Below are 17,606 nucleotides of genomic sequence, written 5' to 3'. Positions count from 1 at the left end.
AAATTCAGCTCTACTTGATTTCTTCTTGAGTACTTCTGTTTATTTAGCTCAGTGGCCCCAAACCCTCAGGCCTTGGGCATAACCAGCTACATAATTTGCAGGATCCACATGAAAATGAAGACTCTCTCATTCATAAATTATTAATGAAATCCCTGACAGAAGAGCATTAAATCAGCTGCAGGGACCCTTCTAAACCTAGGACCCTCGGCCACTGCCCAGATCACACTTCCGTGAAGCCAGCTCTGCCTTGGAGGCTCTGAGTGTAGGAGCAGGCCTGGGGTCCAAGCTGCTGCATTAGCAGCATTCACCCCTCGCCCTCCAGTGCAAGGGTACTCTTTCTTCACGCCGTGGGTATCTCTGACCAGCTGGCTGCTGCTTACCCTGGAACAAGCTTTGTAGAGTTCCCCATGTCAGAAGCAGCTCACACACTAAACACGACTTCCACCCAGGTGTGCTTGGATTGGAAGTCATACTTGAACTATTTGTTTTCTATCATCTTAATTGGTGCCATGTTTTTTTTGTTTTTTGGTTTTTTTGTTTTGTTTGTTTGTTTGTTTGTTTTTAAGAGATGGAGCCTTGCTCTGTTGTCCAGGCTGGAATGTGGTGGCGTGATCTCAGCTCACTGCAACCTCCACCTCCCGGGTTCAAGCAATTTTCCTGCCTCAGCCTCCTGAGTAGCTGGGATTACAGGTACACACCACCACACCTGGCTAATTTTTATATTTTTAGTAGAGACGGCGTTTCCCCATTTTGGCCAGGCTAGTCTCAAACTCCTGACCTTGCGATCCGCCTGCCTCAGCCTCCCAGAGTACTAGGATTACAGGCGTGAGCCACTGCACACAGCCTGGTGCCATGTTTTTTAAGACTTTTTAAGAATTACGAATTGGCCATCCATGTTTTTCCCAGATGATATTCACATGGTTTTCACTGTTGCCCCTCAGTTTCTGCTGCTCTGAGCATGACAACCTGTTTTAGGTCCTCTAAACTGAGTATCACATAGGCCAAACTACTTCTTTGTAAAGGAATGATAACCCTGTTGAGCTGTTGTAAAGATTTCAGTTGTAGGCCGGGCGCGGTGGCTCAAGCCTGTAATCCCAGCACTTTGGGAGGCCGAGACGGGCGGATCACGAGGTCAGGAGATCGAGACCATCCTGGCTAACACAGTGAAACCCCGTCTCTACTAAAAAATACAAAAAACTAGCCGGGCGAGGTGGCGGGCGCCTGTAGTCCCAGCTACTCGGGAGGCTGAGGCAGGAGAATGGCGTGAACCCGGGAGACGGAGCTTGCAGTGAACCGAGATCCGGCCACTGCACTCCAGCCTGGGCGACAGAGCAAGACTCCGTCTCCAGAAAAAAAAAAAAAAAAGATTTGAGTTGCTGTGTGCCTATGCAGTAGTGCCTACCACAAGAAAGTGCCCTGTTCATGGCAACAATGACAGTGACTGTTACTACTGAATAATAGGACTAGCAGCTCTTAGGCCCTAATTATTTGATGGCCTGAAAGTGGTGGCTAAATTTCCTGGTGTCCTAACCAGAAAGGAAAAGAAACGTGGAGTCTGCAGGAAACCGAAGAAATCTAGTCCTGTGCAGTTTAGTTGTATGGGAGAGGAAAGGCTAAACTGCAGCAGTTATTTAGAAACCAGTTCAAAGCTGTAGTGAGGTAAGAACAGTATTCCCAAAGAGGGAGAGGGCTTGAGTGCTCCAGTGTGTGCAGATACTGAAGGATGGAAGGGCATGGAGAAGACAGGGAGGTGTTCATTCCATTGGGCCCCCGGCCTGTCACCCCTCCCCTCCCCGGAGCCCAGGGCGGGGCTGTGGAAAGAAACTGACAAGGCTGGTGACCCAGCCCTGGTCCCCTGAGCCTGTGGTTCTCTTTCATTCTCCATGGAGTTTGTGCTGTTGGCTGTATTCATTCCGGTCTCTCCCACCTGGGCTCATGGCCCGCTCTGGATTTATTAGTTTGGATGGATGGAACTTGCTTTACACCAGGGAAGCATTCCTGGAAGCATGGTTTCAGACTAGATTTGGATAAATTCAACCCAATTCTCACTGCTCTGGAGTTACTCAAGGTTAAAAGAAGCCTTACTATGAATCTATAAGGGCCCTTTTAAAAATTATTTTATACTTATTTATTTTGAGACAGAGTCTCACTCTGTTGCCCAGGCTGGATTTCAGTGGCATGATCATGCCCCACTGCAACCTCGATCGCCCTGGGCTCAAGCAGTCCTCCCACTTCAGCCTCCAGAGCAGCTGAGACCACAGGCAGGCACCACCATGCCTGTCTAGATTTTTATTTTTTGTAGAGATGGGGTCTCACTATGTTGCCCAGGCTGGTCTCCAACTCCTGGGCTCAAGCAATCCTCCCACAGTGGTCTCCCAAAGTGCTAGGATTACAGATATGAGCCACCATGCCCAGCCTTTATTATTATTATTTTTAAGACCAGTCAAGTGCAGTAGTGAGACAGGGAGAAAGAGTGGAAGAAGTTTGACATGTAACTGACTGGGAACGGTTGAGATACTCACCATCTTCAGAGCAGCCAAGGACCCTCTCCTAACCTAGGCCTATCCAGGTGTTCCTATGAAGTCCTTGGATGTATGTGTGCTGGGTGGGGTAGGTTGTCCTTAAAGTCAGGGGCACCTGCAGTGTTGTTCTTTGGTTTCTCAGCATCACCTGGGCCTGTCAAGGATCAGGTTCAGCATCTAAGTGCCTTTGGGTCCCTGTATTTGGCCGGAATCTGCAGTCCCCTGGTTTTCTCCTGGCCTGGCTTATTGCTGGTATTGCGAGCAATGCCTTGAGGGACAGCCGTGGCAGGGACATGAGCACTGTGGGCCGTGTGAGGGAGGGACATGGCATGCCTGCCATTTCTCAGGAAACTACTGCTTTCGTCCCTAGCACTTACTCCTCTTCGTGTCCAGAGGCCTAATTCCCAGCCCTCCAAAACCTCCCCCAGGCATTACGCCATTTCAGTCTTAATCCTGCAAAGAAGGTAGGACAGGAGTTTTTTCACCGTTTACAAAAGAAGGAACAGACGTTCAGAGATTTGCCAACTATCCCAGAGTCAGCGAGCTAAGTGGCAAAGCCAGCACAAGAACCAAGGTTGCTTTTATTCTTGCTCCAGATCTCTGCCCTCTGTGCCTCCTGAATCATCTGCTATTTTGGACTTGGGTTGCCTCCATTGAGCCTGCATTCAAGTGGTTTTCCCAGGAAGGACAGTCCGTTTCTCTGGAAAGATTCATTTCTGCTGTGGTCCACTTGCGTTATGGAGACTACCAGTTTTCTGCCGGGAAGGTCTAGAATGTCAGACAACTGCCTCAGGCAGGCCATCAGACAGGAGCAATAGGCCCAAATGCTTAACTGTACAGATGTGAGCATTGAGGCCCAGAGTATTTATTTATTTATTTAGACAGAGTCTCACTCTGCCACCCAGGCTGGAGTGCAGTTGCGCAATCTTGTTTCACTGCACCCTCTGCCTCCCGGGTTAAAGCGATTCTCATGCCTCAACCTTCCAAGTAGCTGGGATCACAGGTGCTCACCACCATGCCCGGCTAATTTTTGTATTTTCAGTAGAGACGGGGTTTCGCCATGTTGGCCAGGCTGGTCTCGAACTCCTAACCTCCAGTGATCCACCCACCTCAGCCTCCAAAGTGCTGGGATTACAGGGTGAGCCACCGCCCAGCCGAAGCCCAGAGTATTTAAGCCACTTGCCCAAGGCCACACAGTGTGTTCTCAGCAAGAGCCAGGGTACAGATTTCCAGTCTGATGCCCTTCACTTTCCAGCAGGCCCGTGACCCTGCTCTGTAGGACCCTTGGTTCTGGGTGACCAGAGAAGGAGGCAGAGACAGGGGAAGACAGGAAGTAGTTGGTTCATGTCAGTCACAGCTGCTCACTTGGCTGTGCCCCCACACTGCTCCTTCACCCCTATCCCTCTGTCTGTCCAACTCCCCATCTTCCCAGCCCTTAGCCAACAACCTTGTCTGCCTCCTGGCCCAGAGGGCTAGGGTTTATGAGCCAGGGGCTCTTCTCTGTTCCTTGTAATGAGGAAGAAGGGGTCCTTCCCACCCCTTGAGAACTTGCTAGAGTGGGCTAGAGAGAAGGGGGAGGGACTTTGAGTGGGAGCAGCAGAACTGGATTAATTCTGCAGGTCAGGGGACTGGGAAATAAATCATGTTTTAGAGAGAGGCTTCTTTTTAAAAAGACAGGCTTACTTCTAGTCTGCTTCCTATTTTCCTTTGCGGAGAGAGAGGCCTGCTTATGGGGACTAAAGGCGACAGGTGTGAGCTCTGGTTGTCTGCCCACAGGCCACATCCGGCCCCCTTTGTGGTTTTATAAATAAAGTTTTATTGGAACACAGCCCACTCATTCTTTTATGTATTGCCTTTGGCTGCTTTTGTACTATAAGAATAGAGTTGAGTAGTCTCAACAGAGACCATCTGGCCCCCAAAGCCTACAGTGTTTATTATCTGGCCCTTTGCAAGCACCTGTCCAGCAGAACAGGTCTTCTTGGGTTCTCCGGGCCCAGGCAAAACAGCTTTCCTTGGCTCACTGAAAGAGGTTAGCACTTCTCAGGTCTCCTTATGAAGAACCCAAAAGGAACCCAAAGTAGACAAAGTGGTCAAGCAAACTGAAGTGGAGAGTGGAGTGGAGAGAGGGCGAGATGGGGCTGGGATGGGCCTGGTACTAGGCCCGCTCGGGGGCATTTCAGGGCCTTGCAGCAGGCAGCCCACTTGGCCACATCTCTGGGATGCAGCAGCAGGGAGCTGAAACTTCAGCAAGATGTGGGCACCAGGCAGCAACACCCACATTCTGAACCCAGACGTCTTTGGCCATACCAGCTTAAATCCTTGTGGAGGCCCTTGGTGTGTCTACCTTGTCTCAGCCCTACCAGGGCTTGAAAGCTGGGCCAGCGTTGCTTCTGCTCCCCAAGGAGGCTACTGACTGCTGAACCTGGGGAGGGGCTCTAACCTCAGATTTTGCCCTGTTTGTCTCTGAGTGAGGTCCCCTGGAGTCCCTCTACCTTCCATTCCAGATAACCCGGTGTCTGAGAGTGACCGTAGGGCAGTATCTCTAACAGGGTGCCAGCTTTTTCTTGGTGCATCCAGTATTAAACACTGCCTAGTTCTTGTCCTTGCAGGCCTGGGGCATGGTTTTCTGAGTGTCCCCAGAGCTGATTGAACCCAGGGAGGCAAACTCATGCTAACCACACTCATGGGAGTTACTGCTAGTGGCAGCTAACCATTATCAAGCACTGACTATGTAGTAGGCACTGCGCTGGGCACTATTACATACTATCTAATTTAATTCTCACAGCAACCCAGAAGGTAAGTATATCACGTCATCCAGATTTTTACAAGTTCAGGAACAGGCTTAGAGAGGGTAAGTCACTTCTTCAAAGGAGCAGAGCCTACATTTGAATCCAGGCAGTCAGACCCCAAAGGCCTTGCTAGACCTCTCCACCAAAGCCCCACTCTGCTAATTTACAATAGAACTGGAAGGGGGCCAGGCTTTCCAGTTCTACACCAGGAGCCAACCTGCAATTGGAAGGTGGCTTGCTGAGTGAGGGAAAGAGTCAGGTGCTTTAAATAGAGAGCAGCGTCAAGCTCTGATTAGCTCAGGCGTGTGTCCCTGCAAGAGATGGACACTGCTGTACTAGCTGTGTGACCTTGGGCAAGTTATTTAACCTCTCTGGTTCAGCTTCTTCATTTGCAAAATGGAGGGGATAATAGAACTCATCGTTATAGGGTTATTGGGAAAAATACGAGTTACTATACGCAGAGTGCTCAGCCGGATGCTTGGCAGAGGGGAAATGCTGTGAAGTGTTTGCTGCTGTTTATCAGTACTCTCTGAATGGGTGAGGCCCCTCTCCTGGCAAGCGCCTGGTGGGCAGTGCCAGGGTTTGTCTCTCAGACCTGCAATCCAGCGTTCTTTTAATTGTCCCCACTGCAGCCAGTGCTTTGCTCCTTTGGAGGTGAAGAGCAGCCCAGCAGAGAAAGCAGCAGCCTGGGGATGCCGGCAGACCTGGTTCCATGTCTGAGAGTCATCCCCTGTAAAATGGGGCTAAAAATGCCTACCCACTTGATGGGGTTGCCGTGGGGACTAAATGAGTCACTGTAGTTCAACTGTGTCAGTGCTCTTGACATGGTAGCCCTCTTCTCTTCTATTCTAGAAATGCACAAACCATTGATTAGACCAAGAGCTTTCTGCCTCATTCAGATGTTAATGGTATCACATCTCAATCATATGTTCTTTATGCTGCTTTGATTTTCCTCCTTCCTCTTGGCAGGAAGACAACTCTAAATCCCATTTCACAGGTGAGGAAACTGAGGGTCAGATTGGACACCACTGTCTGAGCCTGGAGTAGAGCCCTCATCTCTTCTGGTCACTCAAGGTCCCCATCCTTCTGCATTGGGGTTGGGGAGTGAGACTCCCTAAAACAGTGTTCTCTCTGTTCTGCTGGGGCCAATCTGTCTTCCTCAGTGGGTGGGGCTGCAGGAAGGGCTGGATGACACATCAGGGTCCAGTGGGTGTGGTGCCCCCAGGCCTAGAGATGGGTCTTGGGCACTCCAACCCTGACATTTGAGGTTCCGGGTCCAGGCCACTGAGCCCGCTGGCCTTTGAGGATCCTTGCAACCACCAGGCCCCGTGGGACCCAGCCACCCACATGGCCAGAAAGGAAGGGTCAGGCTGCCTTGTACAGGGCTGTGATAACCACGGGCCCCATTCCAGGGAGGATCGTGTAGGATTCTCTGTGCTCCAGAGGAGTCCTGCATTTCGGCGGACACCTCATTATCCCTGTCCCAGCCGGCTGTGTCCCAGCGCCTCTGTAATCACACGGGCCCACGCCCAACAGACAGCCCAGGGCCAGGAAATCACTCTCCTCCCTCCTCCGCCTTCCGCCTGCGGCTGGCCGAGCGCAGCGCCTGCAGCCACTGGCTGTGGATCTCCTGCCTGCCTAACCGTTCTCTCTCTGGTTCTCCTCTCCTGCTGCCGCTTGCTCTCGGGGACTCGGAAGTGTGGCTGTCCAGCTGGGCTGAGTCGCCCAAGAAGGACGTGACAGGTACTGCCCAGCGTATGTGCATGTGTGTGAGCATGTGTGTTCCAGGCCCATGTGCGCGGGAGCCGGTGCCTTCAGGCCCTGTGCATGCTTCCTGTGATGTGCAGCAGCTGTTTGCCAGCATGGCAGGGGGCCTTCCACTTGCTGTGCCCTCTGCCTCCCTGGTCAGATCCGAACGCGGGGCCCTTTGCTGAGTGATGACCACGTAGCTCAGCGTGTACGCACATGTGCTCTGGACCCAGGCTGTGTGGGTTTGAATTCCAGCTCTGCTACGTCCTGGCTATGCTGCCTTGGGTGGGGTGTGTAACCTCCTTAAGGGGAAGCCATCCCACCTCGTGGGGAGCCTGGCATACAGAAAGTGCTCAGGCAGTGGTGGGGCTTTCGCCATCTTCAGCCTTATCTCAATTGGCCGTTCCAGTGAGAGAGCCAAGCCAAAGACAGTTCATCTCACTTCAGGCAGGTAAACTGAGGCTGAGAGCAGAGGGCCCTGGCACCCACGCCTCATTTCCAGTGATCTCACTGGGGAGCTGGAGATTTGGGGCAGGGGGTGGGGCAGGTCTGTGACTCACTGAAGATGGGTCGCAGCCCCCATGCCCAGAGCTTGGCCTGCCTGGCTGAGATGGCCCTCAGGGACTAGGGCCTTGGCCTGTGTCTGGGAGGAGCTGGGCAGGAGTCAGGTACTTGCCTTCAGCCTTTGGTCTTACGGGACCATGGCAGAGAATCCTGGACAGCAGAGTTCTCAGCTTCTGGATGGAGATGGTCGGAGGAGGGATGGAATTTCCAGAAGGGTCTTCTATGGGGCCCCTCCGTTTTTGAGACTGTTACACACCCTAACCCTCTAGCCCCAAACCTGAGAGCAGAGGTTCAGGCTGGGGGAATAGGGGACAAAGCAGAAGGGTGGGAACTGAGTGGGGTGGTGGGGCTGGGCCAGCCCCAGGGTTTAGAGCCCAAAGTTCAGCCCCTCCTGCTGCTGTGGGCGGGGAATGGGAGGTGAGCGTGTTGGGAGGAGTCCAGAGGAGAAGAGAAGGCAGTGGGTCGGAGGCGTTGCAATCGTCCTTCTGGAGTTTCCTGTGACAAGGGCCTGGGCCTGAGCTAATCACTGGGCTCCTGTCCCTTTTTCCCCTCTCCATGCGCCAGTGAGCCAGAGCCCACTTGGCCCACAGCAATACATTTTATTCACCAAACGTATAGCGGAGGGGCCAGCAGTCCCAGTCCAGCCTGGGAGGAACCAGTTGTAAGGGGCTAGAGGGACTTTTGTAGGATGCCCAGGGTTGGGGAGTCGTGGGGAACCTGGGGTGGAGGCCAGCACAGGGTCTTACTAGCTCTGTGACCCTGGGGAGGACACTTAACCATGTCTCAAGATGGTCCCAGCTGTTTGGAGCAAGAGGCCCAGGGGAGGCAGTGTGGGCTGGGGGAAAACCCAGCCAGACTGCGAGTCCAGGGCCAAAGTCTCTCTGGGCCTTGGTTTCTCCATCTGGAGTGTTGGAGGGTTCTTTGAGATATGAGACAGGAAACTCAGAGGTAAGGGCTGATGCTGGAGATCCTTATAGATCAGGGGCCTCAGGTTGCTTAGCCTGGCATCCCTCCCGAGTAGGCCTAGGGGCTCTGAGCTGCCTCTCAATCCAGCTGGCAAGTACCCGTTGCCTGCTGAAGGTGGGGTCTGGGAGGGGCATGTTGCAGGGACACAACCCCAGGCCTCCCTTCCCCACCCTTCTCCTGGCACCTGCAGCCCTGGCACCGAGCTGCCTGCTGAACCTATGGGTTCTGAGCCCACAAAGGAACCAACACCTTTGCTGCTCCCCAGATCTCCCATTCCCTCCGTTTGCTTTAAAATGACCATTTGTGGTTTCCATAGTACTTGAAGCCCCATCACTTCATTCCACGCTCAGAACAATTCCCGTGAGGTAGGAACTGCTAATTGTTCCTGTTTCCAGATGAAGCTAAAACTCAAGAGAGGTTACGTGTCCTCCCCAGGATCTCAGAGCTAGTAAGGGCAAAGCAGGACTGGACCTCAGATCTTTAGATTCTAATTCTAAGCATTTCCATCATGAATTTCAGGTAATTACTATGTCCCATGTCATGTCCTGTGGCACTAGTCCTAGGGTGTCGAGAGACTCTTGTCCAAGGCACATGGTTTGGTTGGGGAGCAATGCCCAACATAAAGTTGAGGAGGGAACAGAAGAGAGGGAACAAGAGTGATCAGGAGCCTCCTGGAGGGCAGAGATGCTTGGGGAGAACTGGGAAATTGGAATTGGTAGAGAGAAGGGAAAGCATTCCAGCAGGGGGCAGCAGCTAGAGCAAAGACTTGGAAAGTAAGAAGCTGCCTGGAGCAGTGGTGTTGGGTGTTGGCACCTAGTGGGTGCTCGATACATGTGTGTTGAATCATGAGTGATGCAGGGAATGGTGGTGTGGGGGACGGGGGTCAAGGAACTTGGGGAGCTCAGATTGGCAAGAAAGACTGGGCTTGAATTTGGCCTTTATTCTATAGGCACCAGGGAGCCATGGAAGGCGTTGGAGCATGGGAGTGACTTGGCGAAAGCCCAGTTGAGAGGTTTAAGTTGGCAGCCAGAGTTCCATCCAGGTGGTAGTTAAAGGAATGCAGATGTGAGGCAAGGGTGGGGCAGGGGTCCAGGGGACCCCCAGGACCCCAGCAGGTCCAACTAGGGGCTCTGTAATAAAGCATAAGCTTCCATCCCTGGATGAGACTCATGCAAAGGCCCCTTCCAACCCAGAGAGGCTCTGCTGTCTAGAAGAGGTACACCCCTTCTCCATGCTCCTGCCAAGCACTCCTCATCTAAAGACACCAGGCTCCCTCCACTGCCCCCTCCCCACTCAGGCAGACTCCTCCAGCCCCCAGTTCTGCAGGCCTTGGCTGGAAGGGGATCCAGAGTGGCCTCTGTGGGATGACATCATCGCCCACTGCCTGCCTGGCCTGCAAGTGGTTTCTCATCTGGATACCTGCTCGCAGCTCCCGCCCGCCCGGCTGCCCTGGCCAGGGAACACCCTAAGAGGCAGCTGCCAGAGGGAAGAGCTGGGAGCCTGCCTGTGCAGGGGAGGGAAGGGCAGTCAGAAGGACAGAGTATCCGTGTGTCCATTCCACAGCGTTTGGAGCAGCTCCTGAGAGGGGCCAAAGCCTGTCTGTGCTTTCCAATACCTAGAGAACGTTTCCTTAACTTTTCTACCTGTGTCCCAGAGAGTCAGCCTTCAGGAAGCTCAGGCCAATTTTCCAGGAAAATGGTTGGAGGAAGGGGTGTGGGGGTGTGGATTTAACTCAACTTTGAAACCCTGCCTCAGATTTTCTTGGCTTGGATTAAAATGAGCTGATGTCTGTCCACTCCCCAGCACCTCCTGCTCGTCCTCCTAGCATCTTCTGGCCACAAAGCTGGGGCTCCTTGCTCCTCTTTACCTCGATTTCCCCATCTCCCTTTCTCCCTTCGAGTTTGGCTGTCTCATTTTCCTGTATTTCCATATCAGAGTCGAGGTATTCATATTGACTCCACAAACCAGTGAGTCCCTCTGTTCATCTTTCTGCCAGTTCACGCGTTTCACTGGTTCATTTCACACTGACTGAGTGCCTGCCACCTAACAGGCACTGTGGTCTGGTCAGTAGAGGTGGCAAGAGTCAACTGGAAACCCATACTCTAGGCCAGGCACAGTGGCTCATGCCTGTAATCCCAGCACTTTGGGAGGCCAAGGCAGGCAAATCACTTCAGCTCAGGAGTTCAAGACCAGCCTGGCCAACATGGTAAAACTCCATCTCTACTAAAAATACAAAAAAAATTTAGCCAGGTACGGTGGCGGGCACCTGTAATCCTAGCTACTCAGGAGGCTGAGGCTGGAGAATTGCTTGAACCCGGGGGGCGGAGGTTGCAGTGAGCCGAGATTGTGCCACTGCACTCCACCCTGGGCAACAGAGCAAGACTCTGTCTCAAAAAAAAAAAAAAAAAGAGAAAGAAACCCATACTCTAGTCTTTATTAAGCAGCAGCTGTGTCCCAGGTATCTGGGATGTAATGGGCCCTTCCCTGGGAACCAGGTGCCAGTGGCCCATTGTAGGCCACATACAGTGCGGAAGTTAAGATCACAGCAGTGGTGTCAGGTGGGCTTGGGTTCAATCCCAGCTGTGTGACCTTAGGGAATTCACTTACCCTCACAAGGCTTGCTTTGCCCATGCGTAAAATGGGGCCATCACAGGACCTACTGTACGGGGTTGCTCTGAGGATTGGACAAGGCAGCTACATGCTGTCGGGGGCCTCCAAGTCAGCACTGATGAAGGCTTGCTGTCACTCCTGCTATGATCTGGGCACATTCAGGCCTTGCGGGCTCTCTAACATGCCACAGAACTCTCTGTTCTTCTGTTTGTTGCTGGAGCCTTTCTTTCCCACTCTTCTCATCCAGTACCCCCACACTGGGAAAGGGGGCCCCATTTCTCATAGGGCAGGGATGGCCATTTTTGTGCCAGGTGCACTTAAGAAGTGCTGTTGGCCACAGAGACTCCAGGCATGGAACAGGCACTGCCCGTCCCCCTAGGGGCACAGTGGGAGGTAGTCCGCCAGTGCAGCACCCGGCACTGCCTCTGCCCAGCTGGCAGGGGCAGGCACAGAAGCTGGCACGCCTAAGTACAGAGGCGGGGCAGGCCCTGCTGCCCGGCTGTTGGTTGCATTTCTGCCTGAAATATAATCCCTGCTTTAGCAGGGCTGCTCGGGACTGTGCACGTGCGAATGTATGTGGCACACTCAGCTGTGCAGGGTCCCTTCTGCTTCTCCAAAGGGCTGAGATGGCCCTGCAGGGCCCACACCTCATGGGAGAAAACTGCCGGGGGCAGTGGGTTTCTTTCCCTGGAAGGAGGCCTCCCCTTGGGATTTCCTAGAGTTCTGTGGCCATTGCCGTCTGCCCTAGGTTGGAGGGAGCCTCCCCCCACAGAAGGACCCCAAAGATCTAAGTAGTGTTTCTTGCTCCAGGGTGCCCACAAGCACCATAGGGACACAGAGGGGATGTCCAAAAACTACTCATGCCTGAGTCCCAGACCAAAGAAACCTGTCTCTCTGGAGCCCAGCATTAGTACTTTTAAAAAGCTCCCTGGGTGATTCTGTGCTACCAAGTTGAGGATTATTGTGCTAGAAGAACCAGACTGATGGGAACAAATCAGAGGCAGTTATTCCTCAATGGAAAGACAGATGGGCTTGGGCCTGAACAAAATCATACTGAGTGAATGTGCTGTTCTTCATAGCAGCTGTAGGAGCTGGAGTCATCTCCTGCCTGCTCTAGAGGGACCTCTGGTTAGTCTTGTGTGAAATGGAAAGATAAGGGGGATGTTGTGGGCATGAAATGGGGCAGTTAATGTGCCTGGCACATCACATTTGCCAAATCAAACTCAGGCGTGTGGGAAATGTGGCTGTAGGCTGAAGCACCAAGGGGGCTCTGTGGAGCTTGGAGATCCTCAGCAATTTTTATAGCCAGGCTAGTGACATGAAGCCCCCTAGCCTTCAAGGAAATTGGCAGACATATAGTTTATGCCAGTTGCAGTGGCTCATGCCTGAAGTCCCAGCACTTTGAGAGGCTGAGGCAGGAGGATCACTTGAGCCCAGGAGTTCAAGACCAGCCTGGGCAACAAAGTGAGACCTCATCTCTACAAAAAATAAAAAAATTAGCCGGGTATGGTGGTGTGTGCCTTTGGTCCCAGCTACATGGGAGGCTGAGGTGGGAGGATTGCTTGAACCCAGGAGGTCAAGGCTGCAGTGAGCCATGATTGCACCACTGTACTCCAGCCTGGGCGACAAAGAGAAACCCTGTATCAAAAAAAAAAAAAAAAAAAAGTACTAGGAATTCCCTTTGGGCTGGGGGTGGTCTGAAAAGGCTTCCTGTAGGAGGTGACTAGTCCATCTCTGGCTAGTGGATCCTTTTCACTCCTAGCTAAAAGCACATCATATTTTAAGTGTCTTATCCCCACGCCCACCCTAATAATGGTGATGGGAAGAGTTGAAGTGCAGAGGTTTAAGCAGCATCCAATGCCATACAGCTAGGAAGCTAAGAGAGCACCCAGCCTGTCTGCCTTCCTGCCTGGTGCCTGCTTAGTGAATGTCGTGCTGGTCCGGTGGCTGAGAACAGAGAAACTGCTTGCTCCTTGGAGTCCGCCTGCCCTCCCTCTGCTGCACCCATCTTTTGACCCCTCAAGCCCCTCAAACTGCCAGGGGCCTGACCACAAGCCCCGGCACTGAAAGGCAGAGAGAAACTGAGTCAGTCTCTGCAGCCAGAGGGCCCTCTCTGGAAGCAGGGCTGGGGGCAGGCCTGAGCCTGGTCCGACTGCACCCGGCCTGGGCTCAGTGGCAGCGCCTGGGTGAGTCCGAGGGGTAGGAACCGAGCGAACTTGAAGAAAAGTTGGCGGGGGGCGGGTTGGGCTCGCCAGCCGCTGGCTCGGGGACTTTCTTCTTGGGTTTCAAGTAAACAGTCTGGGCCTCCTCCCCTTCCCCTGCCTCCACCCCCCGGCTCCTCATTTGACGGGTCTCATGTGTTTCTATTTAAGGGTTGCGAGTAAACCCCAGTGATTGGCGGCCTCAAACCCTCTTGACTCCTCGCCTGGGCCTGGGCTGCGGAGAAGCTCTCTCCCGCTCTCTCCTCTCCCTCTCCCGCCCGAGGGAGCAGGGCTGCCTTTTCTCTCGGGTTTGCAGGGGTTGGGGGCAGAGGCTGGAGCCTCCTGCTTGCCTTTCCTTTGCCTCTGGCCTCAGCCCTCATGGGCCGCCCACCCGCTGGCTCGCCGCCCTCCCCGATGCCCCTGCCGGCCCGAGAGGGAGGCCGGAGAGACCCCGTGGGCCCCAGGCCTCCCCGCAGGCTCCCTCATGCCGGGCTGTGACTAACTCATCGCAGCACAAGGCTTCTTCCTGAGCTTCCTTGGCCTCCGCCTCCGCCTCCGCCTCCGCTCTGCCTCTCTCGTTCCTCCTCCTCCTGCCCGTCCCTTCCCCGGCCCCCTGGCTCCCCATGTCCCCCGGACCCCGCGGTGCAGCGGGCCGGTGTGGGGCCTTGCTATATGGCCTGTCCCTGGCGCCCTGTGAGCTGCGAGCCCCGGCTGCGGGCTGCCCCTGGGAGCGGCGCTGGCGACAGAGCAGCCACCCCCGAGGAGGCCGATGGACAGGGGGCGCCCCGGCCGCGGGGCCATGGCCGGCCGCTGGCTCACCGCGTGCTTTCTGCCCTCGCCAGGTGCCGACGCCACCGCCGAGCCCATGATCCTGGAACAGTATGTGGTGGTGTCCAACTATAAGAAGCAAGAGAACTCGGAGCTGAGCCTCCAGGCTGGGGAGGTGGTGGATGTCATCGAGAAGAACGAAAGCGGTGAGTGCCCTGGCCGCTGGCCGTCCACTGGGGTTCCGGTCTGGCCCCCTGGCCAAGCTGGTTTTTGTTCCTCCCTCCTCCCCCACCGCTGCAGCTATACGTTATTTCCATCTGGCAGAGAGAGGGCCGAGGCGGTTGAAGTTTCCCCCTGTTGGTTTGGGCTGCAGGCCAGCAGTTTGCCTGGTGGTGGAAGAATGTCTCCTTTGCTCCGGGTAATTAACCAGCCTGTGTTAATGCACGTTCAGGCACAGCGCAGGAATAAGTGACCAGCCCTGCTGGGGTCCCTGTGCCCTCAGAGGCCCGTGGGGCAGTGTGCTCTCAGCTCAGGAATGCCCAACAACAGCATCCTCCATACGCCACATTCTGAGCCAGGGTCCAGGCAGGGGCAGGACAGCTGATGGGGAAGGCAGGCCCTGCTGTCAACGTGGGGTCCAGGGTCTCCAGGTCCCTGGCGTGTTGTCTGAGGAAGGGCCAGGCCTGTGGGCGTTGGCTGGGGTCTGGTTGAGGAGCTGACTGCCCCCTGCCGAGCTGGAGGCCCCAGGACCTGGAAAGCAAGCGCAGTGAGGGGGATGCAGCCAGGCCCAGCCGGGGCCGGGCAAGGTCCCAGACTGACAGGGGCTGTGCGGACAGCTGCCCAGGGCAGCTGGTTCTCAGGGTGCCACGGAGGGTGCAAAGGTACCTTGGTGTCCCTGGCAGCAGGAGTCGTGGCAGGTGAAGAGAGGAGAGCCCAAGCCTGTCAGTCCAGGCCTGTTCGGCCCCCAACAGAGCCAGGCATGGGACTCGAGCCCAGGACAGCCATCAGCCCACAGCCTCCCAGGGCTTGCATGGGTTTCTGGGGTGTTTTGTTTCAGTTTCAGTTTGCTGCAGGGAAGGCCCCTGTGCTCAGAGCCTCTCTGAATGGTGTTTGGTGGATACTTCCAGAGGGCAGGAGCCTGTTCTCCTCTCCTAGTCCCACTCTGTGCCTTGCCAGTGTTTAAACCCCAAAGGAAAGACAAAGCATGCTTAGGACGGCAGTGCCTGCTCTGTAGAGACAAAACCGAGACACAGGGAGGTTGCGGGGAAGCGAGTCTCCTGAGATCCGAAGCAGAACCCTGTGCCTCCAGGTGGCCAGGAGCTGTGGGGATGCTGAGGAAATCCCAGTGGGCCTCCTGGGGGAGGTGGGTGCAGGCTCCTGCCACCGGTGGCTCCGGGGAGCAGGGCTGTGATATGCATATAGGGCCTGACTTGTGGCCCTCCTGCTCTGAGGTCTTCGAAGTGCCTACTCTCCTCTCAGGTCAGGCTGTGTCTGCCCTTGTGCCTGGAGTCATCACCAAGGTGGTCAGCAGCGACAGTCCTCCCTGGCAGAGCCATGTCCCTGCTGTGAGGCCTCAACCCTTCGTCCCAGGTGCCCACACTGGGCTCCTCCCTGGGCAGCTTTGTCCTCAGCCTTTGTCATGCTCATGGCGCCACCTCCCTTCCCCCAAAGGAAGCTGGCAATGTCATGGGGGTCTGACTCTGGAAACCCCCAGCACCTGAAGACCCAAAGTAATGGATCTCTAATGGTGACATGGGAGACCTCAGGTGAGGGGGATGTTTGTTGTAGAGCTTGCATCAGGAAAGGTGGTTGGTTCTTCTCAGAACTTCTGGCTAGGGAAGTTCTGCAGGAACCATGGTTCTCCCACCATGCCTGCCTGTCACACCATAGCTATTTAACCCTCAAGCAGCAGGAGGTAGTGAGCCCACATGTCTTTGGGGGCCGCCAGCCACTGGCCAGGATGGCTGAAGATGAGACAGCACACAAGAGGAAGTCATCCTGCTGGAAGACTCCAGGATTCCCAGGGCGTGTGTGCCCTCTCCCCTCCTGTCCCATCTACAGGACCCTGGGACGCTGGAGTCCTGGGATTGGGGGAAGGAACTTTGACAAAGGGGGAGACGCCTGCTCTCCCGAGGAGCTGCCAATGGCTGTTAGAGGTGGCCCAGGCACCCCAGCTGCCCACGGCCACCTGTGGCCAGAGCAGGCCAGTCTGGCACACAGACCGTGTGAGGGAGCTACTGTTCTTAGAAGCCGCATTCTACCTGCCACTACCTGCTTGGGGGCTTCACGTCCCTTAATTTCTCTGGGCCTCAGTTATTCCTTCCATAAAATGGAGGTAAGCTTGTGACTGATTGGAAGCAGGCGCTGGAGCAAATGACCTCCCTGAGCTCTCTCTCGGGTCTGAATTCCATGGCTGGGAAACGTGGTGGGACCCTAGGTGTCGGATAGAGCTTCCCTGAACGTGTCTTTTCTACTTCTGGGAGTTTGGTATCTTTACCCTTGGTGGAGACAGCTGCTCAGCTGCAGATGTTTGCACAGGACCTGGACTGCTGTGCCTGCCTCTTCAAACCCATCTGTTGCTATCTACCAGGAGGCCTGGAGTATACAACCAGCCTAACCAGAGAAATGAAGTGGGTGGAGGGGAGAAAGGAAGAGAGCCAAGCTGCAGATCTCTGGGAGGGTGGTTTCCCCGTTCAGGGAAGCTGGAGGCCTGACGGTGGGGGAGAGGAGGCGTCTTGTGCGTCCTGCAAGCTGGTTTTGGAAGGAGTGGTGAGTGAGGCTTTTGAACTCAGGAACAAAGACCCAATTGTGAAGCCTTTGACCTTGGGACACAGTGGGTGTGTTGAGGCATTTCCATTTGCATTGTTGGGCAGTGGCCCCCAGCCAGCACCATCCTCACCTCCCTGGGCCTTGCCTTGCCCACAGGGTGCCAGGACTCTGCTGGTGTCCCCTCTCACTTGGCTGGGAGTGCCTCAAGTAGAGTGTCCACAGGGGGACCCAGCCACCTCTGACTCTGCCTGCTCATCAGAGCCCCTCTGTGCTCTCACTGGTCTAAAGAGAGATGTGCATGGAAGGTGATTCTGAGTCAGTAAACACCAAGTGGCAGGCCACATGCTTCACATACATCATTCTATTGGGATATCATGAAACAACACCATGCAGTAGAAGGCAGTTTCACCAATTTGTGGCTGAAGTAATAGGCTAAGAGGCTAAGTAATTGCCTTAGAGTCCAAGAGTAAGATCTCTCCCCTCAACAGAGGCCACGCAGGGAGGCTGAGAATGGACCCATCCCAGGTGGGAAGGGTGGAAGCCCAAGTTGGCGATGCTGTAGGTTGAGGAGAGACGCAGGCTGGGTGAGATAGCTGCAGAGCTCCCTGGAACATCTGTGGGGAAGGTTGTCTCTGCATCCATCCTTCCAGCTAGTGGGAATTCATGTT

General features: G+C 54.7%; 1 protein-coding gene across 5 annotated transcripts in view; it reads left to right on the top strand.

The window, feature by feature from the left end:
- Nucleotides 1-17,606, top strand: part of SH3PXD2A (SH3 and PX domains 2A) — a 255,862-nt gene that overhangs the window by 176,514 nt on the left and 61,742 nt on the right. For 2 of the 5 annotated variants that reach the window (XM_005566353.5, XM_005566352.5), the window contains exons 7-8: nt 7,010-7,054; nt 14,244-14,375. In XM_005566353.5, coding sequence (XP_005566410.3) covers nt 7,010-7,054; nt 14,244-14,375 — 177 coding nt within the window. Of the gene's footprint in view, nt 1-7,009; nt 7,055-13,640; nt 13,710-14,243; nt 14,376-17,606 lie in introns of those variants that run through there. The other 3 variants (XM_015456641.4, XM_045362227.3, XM_065521362.2) reach the window with 2 other exon arrangements.

This window comes from Macaca fascicularis, chromosome 9, assembly GCF_037993035.2.
Source record: "Macaca fascicularis isolate 582-1 chromosome 9, T2T-MFA8v1.1".
Lineage (NCBI taxonomy): Eukaryota > Metazoa > Chordata > Mammalia > Primates > Cercopithecidae > Macaca > Macaca fascicularis.
This window is presented reverse-complemented; position numbering and strand designations above follow the sequence as displayed.